This window comes from Salvelinus alpinus, chromosome 30, assembly GCF_045679555.1.
Source record: "Salvelinus alpinus chromosome 30, SLU_Salpinus.1, whole genome shotgun sequence".
Classification (NCBI taxonomy): Eukaryota; Metazoa; Chordata; class Actinopteri; order Salmoniformes; family Salmonidae; genus Salvelinus; species Salvelinus alpinus.
In genome coordinates this window covers 23303190-23327104 of record NC_092115.1, presented here as the reverse complement: position 1 = coordinate 23327104, position 23915 = coordinate 23303190, and the positions used below count along the sequence as shown (strand labels likewise).

Sequence of the window (23915 nt, the reverse complement as noted above, 5' to 3'; positions counted from 1 at the left end):
ACAGAGTTATCTTTACTATGCATTTAAAACAGTAGTCAAGTCAACTGATTTGTTTTATGATTTAAACCAATGATTGACACGGGATGCAACCATGATCATCAACCCTGTCATGGCAGCGCACATTAACGTAAACGATGGGCAATGGCATCACAATGTAGCTAGCTTATTACGCATGGGTTGTAGTCTCTCGATTTGGTCCATAAAATAAATGTCTCACTACTGCCTGGAGTTAATCAAGTAGAAAACTGCTTGGCTCATGCTTTTCCTAATGTGGTGTTTCACTATCTCGTGAAGGTGAACCTCTAAGGGCGCACGGTACTGTGTCATATTAAACAGTCACAGGACAAGTGTAACATCAAGATTTACTAAAGCGGCAGGCAGAAACCAGGGCAAGAACGACTGACTCAACAGGACTGCGCACACAGAACGCTGTAGTGGCGAGACCTTCACAAAGATCCAGCGCTTGGACGCAAAAGGATGGATTCTTTCAGATCGGGCTCTAGCATAGGACTGTCTCCCTCTCCAAGAGACCGACAATCACCCATCCGTTTTGATCAAGAGCACTCACAACCGGGAACAATGGCCGGATGTCGGGCGGGAACACTTGGCTTCCCATCCGAATCGTTGTGCGTAAAGTACGGGGAATTTTTAAAGAACACCGCTGCAGCAGCGGAGAGCAGTGGTGGGGAGCAGAGTCAGGATGATGACAGTGATGGCATTGGTCGGAGTGACATGGTGCTTTTTCCAGAGGAAAGGCTCATGGCATCAATGGCCAAATGTGACGCAGCAGGTAAGAAACACAAAGAGCAGAAGGTGCTGAGGCTCAACATTAACGCCCGAGAGAGGAGGAGGATGCACGACCTGAACGACGCGCTCGATGAACTGCGGTCGGTGATCCCCTACGCGCACAGCCCATCCGTACGGAAGTTATCAAAAATAGCCACTTTGCTCCTCGCCAAAAACTACATACTCATGCAGGCACAAGCACTTGAAGAGATGAGAAGACTTGTCAGTTATCTTAACCATGGACCTGGCGTTACTGCTGCGAATACTGCTGGTGCACCCGGATTAGGGCTCTATGACCAGCAGACAGGATACCCGTTCTCTGCTGGGATTCCGGACCCTTTCAATAGCAATGCAAATCTCTTCAATAAATAAAAATGTCAACCATAAACCTTGAACAGTTGTGTACGACACTAACAGGGGACTTCCAAGTTTCGTGAGCACAACTGAATTGACGGGATCAGCGTGACTGACAGAAGTAGTCACATATTACGAGACATGGAGTCCTATACTATATGACTCTGTTCTGCATGGTGATTGCGTTTCGAACTAATCTAACTAAATGACAGCTAACATGGTCAAAAATGGTTAGCCTTTTAACAAATTATGTTTAGTCTTATTTAACCATTATGTCATACGGTACATTTTCTTCAGTTTGATTAGATGATGTTCGATGGATAAATTGTATTGGTGACATAAGGTATGTTATGGTATGTTTTCCAGTAGCCTATACCTCAATGCATGGGCTATGTACAACCAAACCCAAATTAGTTACAAAGAGAGCAATTGTGAATATTGGGTGAATTAATAGGTAGCCTATAGGCCTAAGTTTGATAATGATATCAATCAATGATATTGTTTTTACTGTCAAGGACCACATTGGAAGTGTTTTAATTAATATGTTTAAGTGCTATTGTACATTTTGTTTTCGGCCTATATATCTTTTACCCAAATAAATTCAATACAAATATTTTCATACATGTAATTTGGTCATTAATTGTGTAATTTACATTTCCCTAAATACTATTTAATAATGCAGGCATTTGACAAACATAAATGGAGTCGTTTTATTACCAGGGACAGCATTAATGACAAACAACGATCAGAATGCTGTACTCGCACAAGAGAGTTGGTCAAACAAAACAATTCCTCTGAGCATATAGTTAATAACCTTGCAGATTCACTGGATCCATTAAGAGAATAGGTCACTATTGGTAAAAATGTAAGGAATAAAATTACTGCCACATGCAGAAGTGATTTGTCCAGTTTTAATTTATTTCATGAATTGTAAATAGCAAACAACACCCTGTAGGACTCTTGAAATAGGAAAGACATTTGAATGTATAACTTTAAATGGTTGGTTATTTGGTTAATGTTATAGAAAAATGAAACTAATAAATCAGTCATGTTTTAGGGACACCACCATTTACTACATAAAGCTTTCATCACATTGTCATTTTACCCTGTAATATAGTTCAACTATTTGATTCAACTACTGTTGTACAGTATAGATCAGGGATGGGCAACTTTGACAGTGAATTTCTTTCAAATAATTTGAGTTAATTTCCTGCAATTCTACACATTTTGTCATGGGGTGGGAAGACATGTTTGCAGTATTTAATATGATATCTGAGTGAGTGTGAATAACAACATCAATGGGGGCCCCGGTTGGTAATTCAACCACGATTACTACAGGTCAAGATAGCTGACTAAACTAACTTATCAATCAAAAAAAATGATTGCTGACATGAGCTAATTGAGTGACTGACATAAGAGATGAACTGCTGATGCACAACCACATTTTGAAATTGCACCTTGTGTATTCTAATATTCTAACAACAGTAAGTTGAGACCCCGACAGTTCCTATTTCAAAAAATATATATAAATGAAATATTATTTCATTTTGGGACATTAATCCAGGGCCCCTCTATACCCTGTTATATATGGTTTTATAATGCAAGGCATAATAAACAAACATATTTTTATTATTCAAATAAAATACTATCTGTTATAAACAGCAAAAACTGTTAACAATTAATGGATCATTCTGTCCTACGGAATAAAACACCAAAAGGTCCCTAGCTAGCAGATTCACCAATCCTGCCCACTGTTAGAGCCTGTCCTAATATAATACGTTGACAAATTAGCAATGCATTGCTGTTCAGTCAATAGCTACTTGTGTGAATACTCATCCATGGGTGTGTCCCAAATGGCACCCTATTGCCAATATAGTGCAGTACTTTTGACAAAAGCCCTATGGTCCCTGGTCTAAAGTTGTGCACTATGTAGGGAATAAATAGGGTATCATTTGGGGTGCATCCTATGAGAAAGTCAAATCCATTAGTCACACAGGGCTCAGCCCTCTAGTGTTTGTTCATATACAGATGTCCTCCTCCTCTCAGGATCGACGTAGCCTGTAGCGGATCTGGACGTCACTGGCAGGGAGCAGGATGCCCAGGCCAGCACGGCTGGGGTCCAGGGTACACGGCTCCTGCCCCTCCAACACCTCCACGTCAAAGTAGAGCAGCATCAGAGAAAGGAACTGCTTTATCTCATTCACCGCAAAGTGCCTTCCTGGGCACTTAGTGGAGCCTGAGCCGAAAGACATCCGGTAGTACTTCAGCTTCTGGCCGTCCTTATAGAAATCTGTCTTTTCCTTTCCGTTTTCGATGTATCGGTCAAACTTGTAGATCTGTCAGAGGGGTAATATAAATAAGTGTGTAAGCCTTTATTTTTCGTTGTCTTATATAATAAAGGTTAATATTCCATCTTATTGCATATTCCAGGAATGTTTCCATTTTGCTTAGTCACAGATCATGGCAAGGTTATCACCAGTCACACCCGGATTACATTAGCATGAATGGTGTGACCTTCTGAAGGCCAGTGGGTGGATTCAATCCTTCACAGTCCATGCATTCTGCTCATTAATCTAACCTGTGGACACGCACACCAGGTGGTGTGGGAAGGCAATTCAGCAGAACAACAAAACTCCCAGACCAGACACAGTGAAGGCGAGAGAGCCTACAGCCATTCTAGGACGCCCACATAATCTGAACGACTGGTCTTCTTTACCTCTGGATTCTTGTAGATCCCGGGGTCCATGTGCATGCTCTGGGGAGACAGGGAGATGATATCTCCTTTCCTCACTCCAATGGAGCGCTCTCCCTCCAGCCGCAAGCTGAAGTCCTCCTGGGCCACGCGGATGTTCATGGAGGCTGAAGACAGCCGCAGACTTTCATTTATGGAGCTCTCTGAGAACACAACAGAACAGTTCAGTTAGTCACCAGGCATTTTGTTTTATATTTACCAACATTGCCATGGGTTTTGTTTTGGCCTATCTGAGGTACTATTTTTTTTACCTTGAGTGGCCCAATACTGACTCATTACTGTACATACACATCAAATCAAATTTTATTTGTCACATACACATGGTTAGCAGATGTTAATGCAAGTGTAGCGAAATGCTTGTGCTTCTAGTTCCGACAATGCAGTAATAACCAACAAGTAATCTAACCTCACAATTCCATTCCTAACATACTCACACAGGAGGGAAAGCATTGAGACTTGAAAGGCTATTAGTTAGAAATATGAACTGCTCAAGCAAAATGGCTAAAACACAAGCTGAATAATCATAAGTCATACATAGCTTTATTTTCACATGCATACATAAAGGTATCTTGACTAGCAGTGTTTTTCATTAAAACCATGACAATCGTAAGAGATAACACCATAGAAGAAAGAATTATACAAACGTAGCTAAGTACCCCCTATAACTTATAAGAACAAGCAGATGTGGAACAGATATTCCACTGTCTTCCCCTGAGGGAGATGACATCGGTAGTAGTGTGAGAGAGAGAGAGGGAGCCACAGAGAATCTACACCAGTGGCATTTGTCCCCGAGCATGCAGTTGTCAGAAGAGATGAGGCTACAGTCCGCATGGTGGGTGCAGCAGTGGGATTTAATGTGACAGGTACAGAGTCTGGAGGGATTCTTTTAGGGGGTGGGGACAGGAGGATTTGCCCTAAATTGTACACACAGAGCACCTGCCACTACAGAGTAGGAGTGTAATAAGAAGCCCTCTATGCTGTTTGTATAGTCAGACATACAAAGGATTGGAAGGCCCTCTCGAAGCCACACTACCATTGACTCAACTGAACCCTGTGTGCTTGGGGCTGAGACCACTTAACACAATCAGGAGAGAAAATTATATGAAAAATGCAAAGGGAAATTTGGACACTGCAGACAAACCTAATCTCTTATGACAGTAGAGTATCTGATTTGGTTGTGGGTGCTGAGATTAAGACCAACCTAACAATAATACATCATAACAATAACCTACCCAAATACAGTAGGCTGTCCAGCTGTTCTCTGGTGAAGGCGATGTCTCTGTTGTGGTCTGTTTCTATTCCTGAGACCTGCAGGACACCATGGATCTCCTCACGCACAACTGCAAGGGCCTCTGGGTGCGTCACCAGGTAATACATGGCCCAGAAGGTGGCTGGGACTGTGTTTCCCACCGACGCCCATAGAATGGCAAAATGATGAGCTGGGGCAGGTAAAGGTAAGGAAGAGATATTTCAATTAAATTAAAGTTTACAGATGTTAACAAAGGTGCAGTGAAACGCTTGAGTTTCTAGCTCTCACAGTGCAGTAATACATACATAATCCCAAAAAATGCTTGAAGAAAGAAATTAAGAAATATTAGCACAAGCAATGTCACAATAAAGTCTGAAACAATAAAAAAATATATACACTACCGTTCAAAAGTTTGGGGTCACTTAGAAATGTCCTTGTTTTTGAAAGAAAAGCAAAAAACAGATCATGGCAAGCTGTGCTAACATAATTGCAAAAGGGTTTTCTAATGATCAATTAGCCTTTTAAAATGATAATCTTGGATTAGTTTACACAACGTGCCATTGGAACACAAGAGTGATGTTTGCTGATAATGGGCCTCTGTACGCATATGTAGATAATCCATCAAAAAATCAGCCGTTTCCAGCTACAATAGTCATTTACAACAGTAACAATGTCTACACTGTATATCTGATCAATTTGATGTTATTTTAATTGACAAACAAATGTGCTTTTCTTTCAAAAACAAGGACATTTCCAAGTGACCCCAAACTTTTGAATGATAGTATATAAACTCAGCAAAAAAAGAAACATCCCTTTTTCTGGACCCTGTCTTTCAAAGATAATTCCAAATAACTTCACAGATCTTCATTGTAAAGGGTTTAAACACGGTTTCCAATTAATGAACATGCACCTGTGGAACGGTTGTTAAGACACTAACAGCTTACAGACGATAGGCAATGAAGGTCACAGTTATGAAAACTTAGGACACTAAAGAGGCCTTTCTACTGACTCTGAAAAACACCAAAAGAAAGATGCCAACTGCTCATCTGCGTGAACGTGCCTTAGGCATGCTGCAAGGAGGCATGAGGATTGCAGATGTGGCCAGGGCAATAAATTGCAATGTCCGTACTGTGAGACGCCTAAGACAGCGCTACAGGGAGACAGGGCGGACAGCTGATCGTCCTCGCAGTGGCAGACCACGTGTAACAACACCTGCACAGAATCGGTACATCTGAACATCAGACCTGCAGGACAGGTACAGGACGGCAACAACAACTGCCCGTGTTACACCAGGAATGCACAATCCCTCCATCAGTGCTCAGACTGTCCGCAATAGGCTGAGAGAGGCTGGACTGAGGGCTTGTAGACCTGTTGTAAGGCAGGTCTCACCAGACATCACCGGCAACAACATCGCCTATGGGCACAAACCCACCGTCGCTGGACCAGACAGGACTGGCAAAAAGTGCTCTTCACTGACGAGTCAGTTTTGTCTTACCAGGGGTGATGGTCAGATTCGCGTTTATCGTCGAAGGAATGAGCGTTACACCGAGGCCTGTACTATGGAGCAGGATCGATTTGGAGGTGGAGGGTCCGTCATGGTCTGGGGCGGTGTCACAGCATCATCGGACTGAGCTTGCTGTCATTGCAGGCAATCTCAACGCTGTGCGTTACAGGGAAGACAACCTCCTCCCTAATGTGGTACCCTTTCTGCAGGCTCATCCTGACATAACCCTCCAGCATGACAATGCCACCAGCCATACTGCTCGTTCTGTGCGTGATTTCCTGCAAAACAGGAATGTCAGTGTTCTGCCATGGCCAGCGAAGAGCACGAATCTCAATCCCATTGAGCACGTCTGGGACCTGTTGGATCGGAGGGTGAGGGCTAGGTCAATTCTCCCCAGAAATGTCCGGGGACTTGCAGGTGCCTTGGTGGAAGAGTGGGGTAACATCTCACAGCAAGAACTGGCTAATCTGGTACAGTCCATGAGGAGGAGATGCACTGCAGTACTTAATGCAGCTGGTGGCCACACCAGATACTGACTGATACTTTTGATTTTGACCTCCCCTTTGTTCAGGGACACGTTAGTCACATGTCTGTGGAACTTGTACAGTTTATGTCTCAGTTGTTGAATCTTGTTATGTTCATAAAAATATTTACACGTTAAGTTCGCTGAAAATAAACGCAGCTGACAGTGAGAGGACGTTTCTTTTTTTGCTGAGTAATATATATATATACACATGCATACACACACACACACACACACACACACACACACACACACACACACACAGTACCAGTCCAAAGTTGACACGTACTCATTCCAGGGGTTTTCTTTAATTTAACTATTTTCTACATTGTAGAATAATAGTGAAGACATCAAAACTATGAAATAACACAAATGGAATCATGTTGATGGGTTTGGATTTCTGATCTTTAACTAATAATATAACGATAATCATTAGTTATAATAAAGACATGAGGGGTGCCATAATGAAGCTTGGGAGGGGCTGAGTGCAGGGGAAACAGTCACATGTGGCAGTACTGATAAGGGGAGGAACCGTTTATGGCCCAAATCACTTACAGTTGAAGTCGGAAGTTTACATAAACTTAGGTTGGAGTCATTAAAACTCGTTTTTCAACCACTCCACAAATTTCTTGTTAACTATAGTTTTGGCAAGTCGGTTAGGACATCTACTTTGTGCGTGACAAGTAATTTCTCCAACAATTGTTTACAGACAGATTATTTCACTGTATCACAATTCCAGTGGGTCAGAAGTTTACATACACTATGTTGACTGTGCCTTTAAACAGCTTGGAAAATTCCAGAAAATTATGTTATGGCTTTAGAAGCTTCTGATTGACTCAAATGATGTCAGTTAGCCTATCGGAGGTGTACCTGAGGATGTATTTCAAGGCCTACCTTCAAACTCAGTGCCTCTTTGCTTGAGATCATGGGAAAACCAAAAGAAATCTGCCAAGACCTCCGAAACAAAATTGTAGACCTCCACAAGTCTGGTTTATCCTTGGGAGCAATCTCCAAACGCCTGAAGGTACCACGTTCATCTGTACAAACAATAGTACGCACTGCTCAAAAACCGCCCCCAAAAAAGCAAGACCACGGTTTGCAACTACACATGGGGACAAAGATCGTACTTTTTGGAGAAATGTCCTCTGGTCTGGTGAAACAAAATTAGAACTGTTTGGCCATATTGACCATCATCATGTTTGGAGGAAAAAAAGGGAGGCTTGCAAGCCGAAGAACACCATCCCAACCGTGAAGCACTGGAGTGGCACCATCATGTTGTGGGGGTGCTTTGCTGCAGGAGGGGCTGGTGCACTTCACAAAATAGATGGCATCATGAGGTTGGAAAATTATGTGGATATATTGAAGCTACATCTCAAGACATCAATCAGGAAGTTAAAGCTTGGTTGCAAATGGGTCTTCCAAATGGACAATGACCCCAAGCATACTTCCAAAGTTGTGGCAAAATGGCTTAAGGACAACAAAGTCAAGGTATTGGAGTGGCCATCACAAAGCCCTGACCTCAATTATAAGGAAATATGTGGGCAGAACTGAAAAAGCGTGTGCGAGCAAGGAGACCTACAAACCTGACTCAGTTACACCATCTCTGTCATGAGGAATGGGCCAAAATTCACCCAACTTATTGTGGGAAGCTTGTGGAAGGCTACCCGAAACGTTTGACCCACATTAAATAATTTAAAGGCAATGATACCAAATACTAATTGAGTGTATGTAAACTTCTGACCCACTGGGAATGTGATGAAAGAAATAAAAGCTGAAATAAATAAATCACTCTACTATTATTCTGACATTTCACATTCTTAAAATAAAGTGGTGATCCTAACTGACTTAAGACAGAGATTCTTTTACTATGATTAATTGTCAGGAATTGTGAAAAACGGAGTTTAAATGTATTTGGCTATGGTGTATGTAAACATCCGACTTCAACTGTAGATAGGGCATCAGTCTCCAAGGTGCAGGGTAGAGTACCGAATGGTAGCCGGCTAGCAACAGTGACTCAGGGCAGGGTACTGGGCAAGACATACCCAGAGTTACTCGGTAAGAGTTACAACTGAGGTTTGGAATGTCCTTGTGAAGTCCAAGTAGAACATTTTATGTTGTAGGTGTATACAGAGAGAAAAGCATCTACATAGTAATACAATGTGTTTACGTCAGTTATTACTGTGTATGTATAAGGGCATATAGTAAAGGTAAGGTTAAGTGTTAATGAGATACAGTAGGTTTACATACCGGTCGTCAAATTTAGGAAGTAAGATAAAGTATTGCATAGAAATGTATAAAAAAGGACAGCCAGGTGCTACAGTATATCAACTGTGTTTACCTGCTTTATCGACATCTCCCATGGAGTCATACTGTTCAAACAGTGCTGCTCTTTCCTTTATGAACCCTGAGGTGTTGGACCATCGAGACATTCTCTGAGGGTGGAAGTAGTTGATCAGTTTATCCCGGATGGCCTTGGTTCCTCCCAGCAGAGAGATGGGGATCCTGGCAATGAGGAGGGGAAACATGGTGTCGAACTTGACAAAGTCCTCTCGAAGCGTCACCATTCCGCTGTGTCTGCTGGTATGGGCAGGCTTGCCAAACAGGGTCAGGAAAGTAGCCTCAAACATGATCGAATTGCAGAGTTGGTACACACTTTCAGTCCTCCACTCGCTCTCCCCAGTAAGGTAGTCTTGTCGGAACACAAGCATGAGATTTCCCATCATGGTCTCTGTCAGGTTATTGAGGTTCTCGCCCTGTAGAAGACGGAAGGACCTCTGGACGTGCTCGCCCATACCGGGAAACTTGCCGCTTCTGACAGGGGGGAAGCCGAACGTCAAGGGGCCCACTTGGTCAAAAAACTCATGGAAGTCCAGCTGTTTTTGATGTTTGATGACATACGGATACAGCAACGGATTCATTATGAAGGTCATGTATTTGCCTGAGGGGGAAACGTGAGGACAGGATTGTATTTCAATAAACATGAAACATGTGTAATGTACTGTCTAATCATATTGTTAGTAACTTTACTGTTTTTAAAGACCATTTAAAGAGGATTATTTCGTAAGAAGCACAATACATATACATTTTATCAAACATTTCAGCAAAATTCCTTTGCTCCTTTTTTAACCATACTATGATAAAATGTATACATTAAACACTACTATTACCCACCAGCAATCAGCACAGTAAATATATCTCCATGTTTCTCCTTATGTGCTGCCAGAAATCCATGTGCATTCTTCCCAAACTCCAAAGCCTTCCCAAGGAATGGAATCCAACCATTTATAAGTGGAGGCTCCCCATCTCTCCTTTAATAGAGAAAAACATAAGAAATTTGTATTTTACATTAGGTAAAAATCAGATATACAGTATGTCATAACAAATATATCCATCTAAAATCTTTCAGATGAAATAAGAGAAAACATAGATCTGACTGATTCAAATACAATATAAATGCAAGCCTAAGTGATTAGAACTTAACTTCTTTGGGACTGGGATAATAAGGTGCCCAGAGTAAACTGCCTGCTACTCAGGCCCAAAAGCTAGAATATGCATATAATTAGTAGATTTGGATAGAAAACACTCTGAAGTTTCTAAAACTGTTTGAATGATGTCTGTGAGTATAACAGAACTCATACGGCAGGCAAAAACCTGAGAAAAAATCCAACCAGGAAGTGGGAAATCTGAGGTTTGTAGTTTTTCAAATCATTGCCTATCGAATATACAGTGTCTATGGGGTCATATTGCACTTCCTAAGGCTTCCACTAGATGTCAACAGTTTTTAGAACCTTGTTTCAGGCTTCTACTGTGAAGGGGGGGAGAATAAGAGCTGTTTGAGTCAGGTGTCTGGCAGAATGCCATGAGCTCAGTCACACGCGCACCCGTGAGAGTTAACTGCGTTCCTTTTCCTTTCTAAAGACAAAGGAATTGTCCGGTTGAAACATTATTGAAGATTTATGATAAAAACATCCTAAAGATTGATTCTATACATTGTTTGACATGTTTCTACGAACTGTAATATAACTTTTATGACTTTTTGTCTGAACTAAGCAATCGCCCATTGAGCATTTGGATTACTGTGCTAAACGCGCGAACAAAAAGGAGGTATTTGGACATAAATGATGGACTTTATCGAACAAAACAAATATTTATTGTGGAACTGGGATTCCTGGGAGTGCATTCCGATGAAGATCAAAGGTAAGTACGCTATTTCTGACTTTTGTGACCTCTCCTTCTTTGGAAAATGGCTGTATGTTTTTCTGTGGCTAGGTGCTGACCTAACATAGTCGCAAGGTGTGCTTTCGCCGTAAAGCCTTTTTGAAATCTGACACAGCGGTTGCATTAAGGAGAAGTTTATCTATAATTCTATGCATAACACTTGTATCTTTTATCAATGTTTATTATGAGTATTTCTGTAATTTGATGTGGCTCTCTGCACTTTCACCGGATGTTTGTTTGAGACAATGCATTTCTGAACATAACACCAATTTCAAATGAGGTTTTTGGACATAAAGTTTAACTTTATCGAACAAAACACACATTTATTGTGTAACATGAAGTCCTGTGAGTGCCATCTGATGAAGAGCAAAGGTTAGTGATTAATTTAATCGCTATTTCTGACTTTTGTGAGCCCTCTCCTTGTCTGGAAAATGGCTGTATGGTTTTCTGTGACTAGGTGCTGACCTAACATAATCGTTTGGTGTGCTTTCGCCGTAAAGCCTATTTGAAATCGGACACTGTGGCTGGATTTACAATAAGTTTATCTTTAAAATGGTGTATAATACTTGTATGAGGAATTTTAATTATGGGATTTCTGTTGTTTTGAATTTGGCACCCTGCAATTTCACTGGCTGTTGTTGAGGTGGGATGTTAGCGTCCCACATATCCCAGAGGTTTTAAGGACAAAGAAACTACGAACATCTTTGCAATATTCATGAGACAAGGAGTACCATGTGATCAGGTGTCTCCCAAAACTTCAAGGTGGATTGGTATCAGCTACAACCAATCCCCATTCTCCTTTATCACATAGAGTGTAACAAACAAATACAGCAGCTACTGGTCAGCAAGGTATACTGAATAAATAATTTAGAGCCTGAAAACTGAACACACAGACATGCCACAGAGCATCATCTCAGGCCGAATTAGCTGACAGAGCAGGAATCACTCCAGGTTCTTACAAACGGTATCCAGCTCAAACAGCTTTCAACAGCTGTATCTTAAGTGAATGCAGATGCGAAACAATTACAAAGGCAACATAGGAGTGAGTCCTGCATAGCAATGTCATAGCTCAGAGCGATTACAAAGCCCAAGGAAATGTAACACTGTAAATCTTTCACTGCTGTTCTCTCTATCCTATGGTTCTAATTAAATATGCTCTTCTCTTCCTATCCATATGTTGCTCCCTTTGAGGCTCTTATCACATCTAATGTTACTATGGTTTCTTTTATTTTCAAATCACCAAGCTTTGACAAACATTTGCTGTTTAAGGCTATCAGAATCAGAGGCAACAAAAATATGTTTCTGTCCCTAGGCCAAGGAATGTCATGATGGGCTATTAATAACCGTGGTGTTGGCGGGTGCAGTAACAACCATGCATGCATTAGATTTGGCCTAAAGAAATGCTGGGGGCAATTTTTTGATCCTGTCAACAGACACACACACACACACTGGACAGGCCTAATATTTACTCCACTTAAAAGCTAGGCCTAAGCACAGAACATTATTTATCCTTTATTGTGGATGATAGTGGCCAGAAAATGAATACAAAACTAGCCGCTTCAAAAAGCTATTATCAAATATTTTGCTAACACTTTACGTAGAGGGGTGGTATGTAGCATTCATAACGCTTTTATATGCATGACATAGAATCATAATGCCCTTCATATTATGATTTTTGAAGCTTAGGGATATGTTTACCAATCAGGATTAATTTGACCAGTTAGGAGGTAGAGCTGGCGAGACATTTGCTTATATAGTCTATAGCCACAGGGTGTGTACACTAGACTATTAGCATACAGTGGCTGACCTAGGGGCACAATGTTACCCTTCATCTTATCCCATCTTTGCCCTATAGACACACAATGTCAGTGGGTCATCATACTGATGAAATTGAGGCAACATTGTAAGGTGCATTATCCTACAAAGCATTGTGCCATTGAAAACAAATAGATAGGCTAACTGTTACATCATCCTTCCTGTGCTGTGTACTTGTTTTTGAAACAAGTCTCATGCAAGGAAGACACTCTGTATCTGGAGCTGACTTGGTGCAGCACAGATCAGTCTTCTTTGCCACAAAATAATGCATGAGATCAACAAAACAATACTAATCTGTGCAACGCCAGTGCTAAACTAACATGTGTGTGCTTATCCATCCCAGGGCTAGTGTGGAGAGAGCGGGTCATGAGACGATCTGCTATCTGTGAGGCCTCAAGCTGACAAGTCTCAGCCCAGGCTTACTTGTTGTTGCTGTGCTTGTGCCCCCCACCTAGTCCACACTACTGCCTGCCTGCCAGCCACTTGTCAGAAGCAATCAGGGAGTCTGATAGTGTCTGCCAGCGTCTGCCAGCAGTGAGCACATTTGGATAGGCCAGCATCAGAATAAGGACCCCATGCATCAGTAACAATATTAGAACAGATGTCCACATTGCAGTGTATCAATTAGACCGCTTCTTCCTGATTCGGCTCATAACGCGGCTCGAACCCAGGACCTCTGCCTTGCTAGTACACCTGACTAGGGCTTTTACAGTGACCGTATTACCGCCACACCGGCAGTCAAATTACATCCTGACCATTTGGTCACGGTAATTAGGCTTCTCCAAGCTATGATGCTGCTGATCATTAGTAGCCTACCAAACTCGCTAACTGCCTAGTACTCAGCACTCTATTGTTCCTCTAATCACTCTGACGTCAAGCAAAATCTAATCGAAAATCTAATCAAACACTTCATGAGAGCCCATGTTGCACAACATTTCTATAGGCTATGCAAAAAAAAAATCTAAAATCAAAAAAGAGCATCCCATCCGCTTTCTATAGGCTAGGTCTGCTATATATTTTTCTCAACTTTCCTAATATTAAGCACATTGCTTCTCTTTACAACTGGAGTATAGCCTACCTGGCTGGCATGAAAATAAACCACGTGGAAAAGCATCCTCCATTCGCTATTTAAGTACATAGATGACGTATTGTTTTCCCCCTACCCCCTGCTTTGAGACAGGTGCATGATAATGGCCCATTATAAATCCCCCGAAATTCACACATGATTTAGTATATGTAAAGACAAGATTAAATTAATAATAGTCTGATTGGTGACAGTATTAACCTAGTACTTGTGAATGATGCCCAGCTTGTGTGCAGTAAGGCAAGAAACGGCACGCCTTTTTATTTTTTTTATCATAGTCGCACACCTCATGTAGCCAAGCCCATAGGCCTATATGTTTTGGTAAGGTTTGTATCACAATTAAAGTGGCCAAATAACTTAAAATTAAGCACAATGGGTGTAGAGCCTAAGCAGCGTGTGAGTTTCAAGTTTGGGGAAGATAATTTTCACTATTGACATAGGCTAGTGCTTTTGCTCTTTGTTAGGCCTACTCATCTTCTTGGCTGACAAAAAGTAAACATAGAAAGTTGTATAATTATTATTATAATTATTATATTCAGCCCAAAGGCACAATGGCCACAAAAGGCAAGGATTTGTTTTAGGTGCATTACATCCACACAATTGGGATGCCACCAGGAAATTTGAGGTATTATCAAGTACTTGTCAAATTGTGAATGAGAGACTGATGAAGTGTGTACAGCCAGCACAAAAAACAAAAGCAGAGTTCATGCCTTTCATGCAACTTTTTTCAAATCATCATTAGAGTCGCATCATGCAGAATCTATTAAAAATCAAAACATATAGCCCAACGTATGTATCACAACTAAAGTTGGATAAATAACTCTAAATTAAGCATATAGGAGGACCTGTTTCTTTCTCTTTCGATTTTCGCCTAAATGACATACCCAAATCTAACTGCCTGTAGTTCAGGCCCTGAAGCAAGGATATGCATATTATTGGTACCATTTGAAACCAAACACTTTGAAGTTTGTGGAAATGTGAATTGAATGTAGGAGAATATAACACAATAGATCTGGTAGAAGAAAATACAAAAAAATACAGTATTTTTCTACCACCATCTTTGAAATGCAAGAGAAAAGTCATAGTTATTGCCATCACTCTGTAATTCCAATAGTGTCCACAAGATGGCAGCAGCGTATAAGAAAAGTTTCAGACGGATAACTTTAAGAATGACTGACCTACAAGACCTTTAGTGTGAAGTCCCCAGGTACATTTGGGAAAATCGTCAAGGAGAAATTTACATTCATATTCCATTTTTCTGCAAGAATATCGTCAAATCTGTATACTTGGACTTTGATTTAGCTTTCCAAGTACTAGTAGCCACATTATAAGTTCAACATTTGCAAAACAACCAGTTTTCATAACTTCATAACTCTGAATTATCCGAATAATTTTGGTCCAAAATGAAAAGGCATGCTGTCGTACAAGGTTAGTACCTACATTTTACGACATATAGTGTAGCCCATGGTTTCTGGATACTCCCGTAAAGCCCAGCTCATTGGCTATCTAGCTAGCTTTGTTTTGACCCCGATTGGTGCTTATTTGACAAAGATAAAGTTGTTCAAGTGATGGCCGCCCACGTCATCGGCATGCCATGAAGGCGTCGCTCTCTGACACAATATGGTGTCCTATAGGATATACTACACCCCTAATGAAATAGTGAAGTCTTGTTACCTTCTAGGATCTCGTGAATAGATACGTACGTGATGACTCGTTCAAACAACGTTTAGGGTGAGATTTCCACAGATACCTTTCATTGCAAATTGAACGAGTGGAAATACAAAATCAATCGTGCATGCTTTATGGACCTTTTTAGGATATGAAAAATGATTTTATCTAACAAAAAAGACACTTCATGTTATCTCTGGGACCCTTTGGATGATAAATCAGAGCAAGATTTCAGAAGTACACATTTCACCTTCATTGGTGAATTTATCAAACCTAACGCGTTGAAAAAAGTGTTTTGTTGTTAGGAGCTCTCCTCAAACAATAGCATGGCATTTTTTCGCAGTAATAGCTACTGTAAATTGGACAGTGCAGTTATATTAACAAGATTTTAAGCTTTCAGCCTATATAAGATACTTATATGTACCGACATTTGTTGTTTCTCTAAAATCTGCGATCTTGACAATGATTTACAACTGTCCCGCTGACGGAACAGCGATCCTTAAAAAGTTTTAACCATTAAAAACAGAATAGCCGCACTCCCTGAAATCGGTTGGAGAAAATGTCCTTTCTATTTAATGAGGCTATGTTCAATTGTATTCATACTATAAAATAATGCCACAGAATTCTAACCAAATTTTGTCTGCTAAATGCACTAGTGTAGCCCACAGCCATATGGCATAGCCAAATCAGGACCAAACATAAGGACAACTCAGAGTTTGCCATTCTGTTCTTCTGAAATAGACTATATTTTCTTCGTATCATGTTTCTGTAGACCCATCTAAAATTAATAATGGATTTATTGTGATGGTGTAGGCTATATTACATGGATTTACTAGACTTTTTAAAATGTAGATTTTCCAAAGGTCTGCATCAGTGGCTTGTAGGCGTGGAAGCCAGGAAATTCTAAATGTGTTTATGTTAATGGTCAATTACCATGAGACCGGCAGTTATTTGCTTGACAATCACCGGATGACAAAATTTCATGACTACCATAACCCTACACGTGACCTCCATCGCGTTTTACCATATTTCTATCAGCATGTTAAATGTGCAACCAGAGGGGGGGGGGGGGGACTCTGGACGACCTCGTCCCCACAGTGACTGTACGTACAGTTGAAGTCGGAAGTTTACATACACTTAGGTTAGAGTCATTAAAACTCGTTATCAACCACTCCACAAATTTCTTGTTAACAAACTATAGTTTTGGCAAGTCGGTTAGGACATCTACTTTGTGCATGACACAAGTAATTTGTCCAACAATTGTTTACAGACAGATTATTTCACTGCATCACAATTCCAGTGGGTCAGAAGTTTACATACACGAAGTTGACTGTGCCTTTAAACAGTTATGTCATTATGTCATGGCTTTAGAAGCTATGATTGACTCAAATGATGTCAATTAGCCTATCGGAGGTGTACCTGTGGATGTATTTCAAGGACTACCTTCAAACTCAGTACCTCTTTGCTTGACATCTTGGGAAAATCAAAAGAAATCAGCCAAGACCTCAGAAAAAAGATTGTAGATCTCCAAAAGTCTGGTTTATCCTTGGGAGCAATTCCCAAACGCTTGAAGGTACCACGTTCATCTGTACAAACAATAGTACGCAAGTATAAACACCATGGGACCACGCAGCCATCATACCACTCAGGAAGGAGACATGTTCTGTCTCCTAGAGATGAACGTACTTTTTTTTTTTTTTTTTTTTTTTCTTAAATTTTATCCCCTTTTCTCCCCAATTTTCGTGGTATCCAATCGCTAGTAATTACTATCTTGTCTCATCGCTACAACTCCCGTACGGGCTCGGGAGAGACGAAGGTCGAAAGTCATGCATCCTCCGAAGCACAACCCAACCAAGCCGCACTGCTTCTTAACACAGCGCGCCTCCAACCCGGAAGCCAGCCGCACCAATGTGTCGGAGGAAACACCGTGCACCCGCCCCCCTCGGTTAGCGCGCACTGCGCCCGGCCCGCCACAGGAGTCGCTGGAGCGCGATGAGACAAGGATATCCTTACCGGCCAAACCCTCCCTAACCCGGACGACGCTAAGCCAATTGTGCGTCGCCCCACGGACCTCCCGGTCGCGGCCGGCTGCGACAGAGCCTGGGCGCGAACCCAGACTCTGGTGGCGCAGCATAGCACTGCGATGCAGTGCTCTAGACCACTGCGCCACCCGGGAGGCCCCGAGATGAACGTACTTTGGTGCGAAAAGTGCAAATCAATCCCAGAACAACAGCCAAAGCCCTTGTAAAGATCCTGAAAGCAACAGGTGCAAAAGTATCTATATCCACAGTAAAACGAGTCCTATAGACATAACCTGAAACGCTGCTCAGCAAGGAAGAAGCCACTGCTCCAAAACCGCCATAAAAAGGCCAGACTACGGTTTGCAACTGGACATGGGGACAAAGATCATACTTTTTGGAGAAATGTCCTCTGGTCTGATGAAACAAAAATAGAACTGTTTGGCCATAATGACCATCGTCATGTTTGGAGGAAAAAGGCGGAGGCTTGCAAACCGAAGAACACCATCCCAACCGTGAAGCACTGGAGTGGCACCATCATGTTGTGGGGGTGCTTTGCTGCAGGAGGGGCTGGTGCACTTCACAAAACAGATGGCATCATGAGGTTGGAAAATTATGTGGATATATTGAAGCTACATCTCAAGACATCAGTCAGGAAGTTAAAGCTTGGTCGCAAATGGCTCTTCCAAATGGACAATGAACCCAAGCATACTTCCAAAGTTGTGGCAAAATGGCTTAAGGACAACAAAGTCAAGGTATTGGAGTGGCCATCACAAAGCCCTGACCTCAAGCCTATAGAAAATGTGTGGGCAGAACTGAAAAAGCGTGTGCGAGCAAGGAGACCTACAAACCTGACTCAGTTACACCAGCTCTGTCAGGAGGAATGGGCCAAAATTCACCCAACTTATTGTGGGAAGCTTGTGGAAGGCTACCAGAAACGTTTGACCCACGTTAAACAATTTAAAGGCAATGCTACCAAATACTAATTGAGTGTATGTAAACTTCTGACCCACTGGGAATGTGATGAAAGAAATACAAGCTGAAATAAATCACTCTCAACTATTATTCTGACATTTCACATTAAAATAAAGTGGTGATCCTAACTGACCTAAAACAGGGATTTTTTTCTAGGATTAAATGTCAGGAATTGTGAAAAACTGAGTTTAAATGTATTTGGCTAAGGTGTATGTAAACTTCCGACTTCAACTGTACATACCCCAACCAGAAGCCATGGATTACAGGCAACATCCACACTGAGCTAAAGGCTAGCGCTGCCGCTTTCAAGGAACGGGACTCTAACCCGGAACCTTATAAGAAACCCCGCTATAACCTCCGACGAACCATCAAACAGGCAAACATTTGCATACCGCCCCAACCGATCCACAGATCACATAATCTCTATTGCACTCCACACTGCCCTTTCCCACCTGGACAAAAGGAACTCCTATGTGAGAATGCTATTCATTGACTACAGCTCAGCGTTCAACACCATAGTGCCCTCAAATCAATAAGCTAAGGACCCTAGGACTAAACAGCTCCCTCTGCAACTGGATCCTGGACTTCCTGATGGGCCGCCACCAGGTGGTAAGGGTAGTTAACAACACATCTGCCATGCTGATCCTCAACACAGGGGCTCCTCAGGGGTGCGGGCTCAGTCCCCTCCTGTACTCCCTGTTCACTCATGACTGCACGGCCAGGCACGACTCCAACACCATCATTAAGTTTGCCGATGACACATCAGCGGTAGGCCTGAACACCGACAACGACGAGAGCCTATAGGGAGGAGGTCAGAGACCTGGTCATGTGGTGCCAGGACAACAACCTCTCCCTCAACATGATCAAGACAAAGGAGATGATTGTGGACTACAGGAAAAAGAGGACCGAGCACGCCCCCATTCTCATCGACAGGGCTGCAGTGGAGCAGGTTGAGAGCTACAAATTCCTTGGTGTCCACATCACCAACAAACTAACATGGTACAAGCACACCAAGACAGTCGTGAAGAGGACACAACAAAACCTATTCCCCCTCAGGAGACTGAAAAGACTTGGCATGGGTCCTCAGATCCTGAAAATGTTCGAGAGCATCCGGACTGGTTGCATCACTGCCTGGTATGGCAACAGTTCGGCCTCCGACCGCAAGGCACTACAGAGGGTAGTGCGAACGGCCCTGTGCATCACTGGGGTCAAGTTTCCTGCCATCCAGGACCTCTATACAAGGCAGTGTCAGAGGAAGGCCCTAAAAATTGTCAAAGACACCAGCCACCCTAGTCATAGACTGCTCTCTCTGCTCTCTCCAATAATCGGTATCGGCGTTGAAAAATCATTGGTCGACCTCTACTACATTTGCACACACTGAATATAGACTTTTCTATTGTGTTATTGACTGTACGTTTGTTTATCCCATGTGTAACTCTGTGTTGTTTGTGTCGCACTGCTTTGCTCTATCTTGGCCAGTTCGCAGTTGTAAATGAGAACTTGTTCTCAACTGGCCTACCTGGTTAAATAAAGGTGAAATAAAATATATATATATATATATTTTTTTTAATGGTCCCAAAACTGTAAATCTCGCCTATCCGGCACTCCATGCAGTCTACTCTAGACTATAGAGCAAACGCTCAAAGTATTAGAAATAGTTAAAATGGTATTTTAACCCACCAGGTCTGATCCTCAAATCAAATCCTCAGTGAGTGCTCATCTGGGAGCTGACCAGCCCAGTACAGACAATGCTGAAAGAAATGCCTTTAGAGACTGTTTGTGGCTGACCTACTTCTTACAGAGAACACAGTGAATTTGTAGTCCCAAATGGTACCATTTTCCCTATGTAGTGCACTACTTTTGACCAAAGAGCGAGCCTGGTCAAAAGTACGGTACTATGAAAGTAATAGGATGCCATTTGGTATAGGATGCCATTTGGTACACACAGGTGTGTTTACAGTCCCATGAACGGTCGATGTGTCCTTGCCCAAATAGCTCTGGATAAGTCTCTGCTAAATGACTCAAATTTACAAAATGTAAGACATTCATTAACTACAACCCACTGTATTATCAAGTGGAAATAATACAGGTCTTTAAGATTTTGCAAACTATGGTCAAAGAGCAAACTCAGTGGCATACATAGGCTGATGTCATAGAATATTTACATTGTTACAATACTATCTATATCCCTCAAACTCAGGTCTATACCTCAAAGCCCATTGTTCCCCTCTAATCAGGTAACTGTGAACTTGTCTAAAATGTGTGTGCCGAATTTTTAAAAAGCTGCTCATGTTCTTCCACAAGTCTGATGCTTTGTCACAATAATCGACTGCTTGATATTAGTCACATAAAGAACTTGTGTTAAAAAAAACTTGGCCAGGATTCTCCAACAATTATGTTGATCAACTTCCAAAGGTTTAGACAAAAGTTGAATTCCTAGCATACAGCAACCAACGCGAACACCAACAAAATTGAAATAAACTATGAATTCATCCACCACTTGCCTTGTTCTCCTGAATCGCACGCTGAGTAAGTAGAGCGCCAAAAAGCCAAGAAACAATGGTAAAACAAACTCTAACATTTCGTTTGGAAATCATCAGACATTCCACAATAAATAAAACCTCGGGAAGTTGTAATCGATAGCTGAAGTCAACCGTTCTCAGTCATACTGCCAACCAGTGTCGCCAAATTATTTTCAGAGGAAGTTAGTGCCAACCAGTTCGGTTTTGGTCACGTGGGTTCGCACGTAGTGATACAAATCATTAAATATATTTATGCACATTACAGACAGTAGACTACAGCAAAATAAAACTCAATTGATTGAACATGAAATGTATTTCAATATGACTGAAAATAGGCCTATAGCCAAGTACTGTTTATATTTGAATGCAGTCATCTCTGTTTTCTTTTTATACGTCACTTGTTTTTTATCAATTGCAAAGACATTGGCAATTTTGTTCTGAAGTTATCTGCGGCCACAGACGGATTAACTATGTTTAGCGGAGATATTCTGTGTATGAAGTGACGCGGGAGGGCAAAAATCATTATGACGCTTGTATCTGTTTTACGAGTGGAGGCAGGCGTTAGATTACGAGCGTTTTCAAATGCAACGTTAAAAACAATGGTTTTGGGAAACCGCTCGGAAGAATTTACGACGCTCCTACTAAGGTTCTAACGATGAATTTGAAGCCTTAAAATGAGCCCTGACCACTAGGCTATCTAACAAAGACCTGTGTTAGGCGGGACAATGTATCATTTATTAGGCTGCAGGAAGTCAGTAGAAGGCCTAAATTCACAGTTGATGAACGAAGCCTTGTCTATGTGTAGCAATGCTATAGTGTTGAGCTCAATACATGTTTTTCTGTTGGATTTTGTCTGCGGTCTAGTCTATTGCCGCGTTCAAGACACCTAGGAACTCGGGGGGGAACGAGCTCTGACTGGGAAGACCCCAACTCGTAATTCCAAAATGGAAACATCGGTCTCTTTCTAGAGTTCTGTCTTTCCGACCTGAAGATCACTGTCGTCATTATTTGACCTCGTTTTTTGACCCGATTTCCCAGTTTTTTTGAAAGCACCATATATCCTCTCTAGAACATGGTCTATTTTTTTATTGAACATTTATTTAACTAGGCAAGTCAGTTAAGAAAAAATTCTTATTTACAATGATGGCCTACCAAAAGGCAAATGGCCTCCTACGGGGATGGGGGCTGGGATTAAAAATTCAAAATATAGGACAAAACACACATCATGACAAGAGAGACACTACATAAAGAGAGACCTAAAACAACAACATAGCATGGCAGCAACACATGAAAACATGAAAATTTGAACAACACATGAAAAAATCCTACAATGCATGAACTCCTGTCTTGTTGCTGCATGTGCACAAACAGCTAAATAACTGAGGTATAGGGCGTAGCCTACCTGCCTACCTGCCTAGCCTTCCTGCCTTGCCTACTACTGTAAACAAAGAACAATGGCATATAATTACTTTAATTTATAAACTGGGTGGTTCGAGCCCTGAATGCTGATTGGCTGACAGCCATGGTATATCAGATTGTCTACCACTGGTATGACAAAATGTTTATTTTTACTGCTCAAATTACATTGGTAACCAGTATATAGTAGCAATAAGGCACCTCGGGGGTTTGTGATATATGGCCAATATACCACGGCTAAGAACTGTGTCCAGGCACTCCGCTTTGCGTAGTGCATAAGAACAGCCCTTAGCCGTGGTATATTGGCCATATAACGACACCCCCCCGGGCCTTATTGCTTAAGTATACAACGGGTGGGTCTAATCCTGAATGCTGATAGGTGCTGATATTCCATCCGGTGTCTATTCCACAAGTTACAAATGGCTATACAAATGGCCTATTTACTCTGTTCCATCTGACTGCGCAATCCACTGTCTCATCAGTCCAGGCACGGAAGTTATAAACTTGATCTCCACTATAAAAAGCATCTAGACATGATCTCACATTTCTTTTAGACTAACATTTAGTTTTCAACAGTGAAGATATGTATAAACCTTGCTCTTTGTCTCTGACATTTTCAACATTGTTTACATTTTCAAATTCGATGTCCAACTGTCCCATAGCAATGAACGTGTAGGAGTCGGGACGAGAGAGGCAGGCAGCTTTTCTCAGCCAGTCGAAATCATGAATCAGCTGGCATCATTTTAATATATACAAAGAAATGTCAATTGAAAAAAGGTCAAATGAAATGAAGTGCAGCTCGTTTGCAGTCTTTCCAGCTTCAGTTTGAAGTTATTTTGTGTTATCTGTGTTGTTGACTAGCTCCTCTGAACAACAGTGTCCTAACGAGAGAGCACATTTTCTATGCCAGGTGAAATCGTGCCTCATTAGCTCATTGTTATGGACGTATCCAAATAAATGTCACTAGGAAACAGGTTAAACAAATGCAGCTACTGTTGTTATTCTGTCTGCACTGTTTGATGTGACTATGA

The 23915-nt window shown here is 41.7% G+C and overlaps 2 protein-coding genes across 2 annotated transcripts; one reads left to right on the top strand and one right to left on the bottom strand.

Annotated features, from left to right (window-relative positions):
* The first annotated feature begins 366 nt into the window (after positions 1 to 366).
* Positions 367 to 1759, top strand: LOC139559747 (class E basic helix-loop-helix protein 22-like). The gene has a single exon (XM_071376056.1). It carries the CDS (start codon positions 478 to 480, stop codon positions 1156 to 1158), a length of 681 nt encoding a protein of 226 aa, XP_071232157.1. The 5' UTR covers positions 367 to 477; the 3' UTR covers positions 1159 to 1759.
* A 77-nt stretch (positions 1760 to 1836) lies between these two features.
* On the bottom strand, positions 1837 to 21647 carry LOC139559746 (cytochrome P450 7B1-like). The gene is made up of 6 exons (XM_071376055.1): positions 21451 to 21647; positions 10340 to 10476; positions 9507 to 10106; positions 5125 to 5331; positions 3857 to 4035; positions 1837 to 3476 (listed from the first exon to the last, which is right to left on the bottom strand). The coding sequence occupies exons 1-6, from the start codon at positions 21525 to 21527 to the stop codon at positions 3183 to 3185; spliced, it is 1494 nt and encodes a 497-aa protein (XP_071232156.1). The 5' UTR covers positions 21528 to 21647; the 3' UTR covers positions 1837 to 3182.
* Between the last annotated feature and the right edge of the window lie 2268 nt (positions 21648 to 23915).

What these genes read in the sequence shown, in the direction of transcription:
- LOC139559747 (XM_071376056.1), top strand. Translation starts at nt 478, where the DNA reads ATGGATTCTTTCAGATCGGGCTCTAGCATAGGACTGTCTCCCTCTCCA.
- LOC139559746 (XM_071376055.1), bottom strand. Translation starts at nt 21,527, where the DNA reads ATGTTAGAGTTTGTTTTACCATTGTTTCTTGGCTTTTTGGCGCTCTAC. An exon ending in GGGAGATGTCGATAAAGCAG is followed by an intron (nt 5,332 to 9,506) that starts GTAAACACAGTT and finishes TACCTGCCCCAG; the next exon opens with CTCATCATTTTGCCATTCTA. An exon ending in GGACAGCCTACTGTATTTGG is followed by an intron (nt 4,036 to 5,124) that starts GTAGGTTATTGT and finishes TTGTGTTCTCAG; the next exon opens with AGAGCTCCATAAATGAAAGT.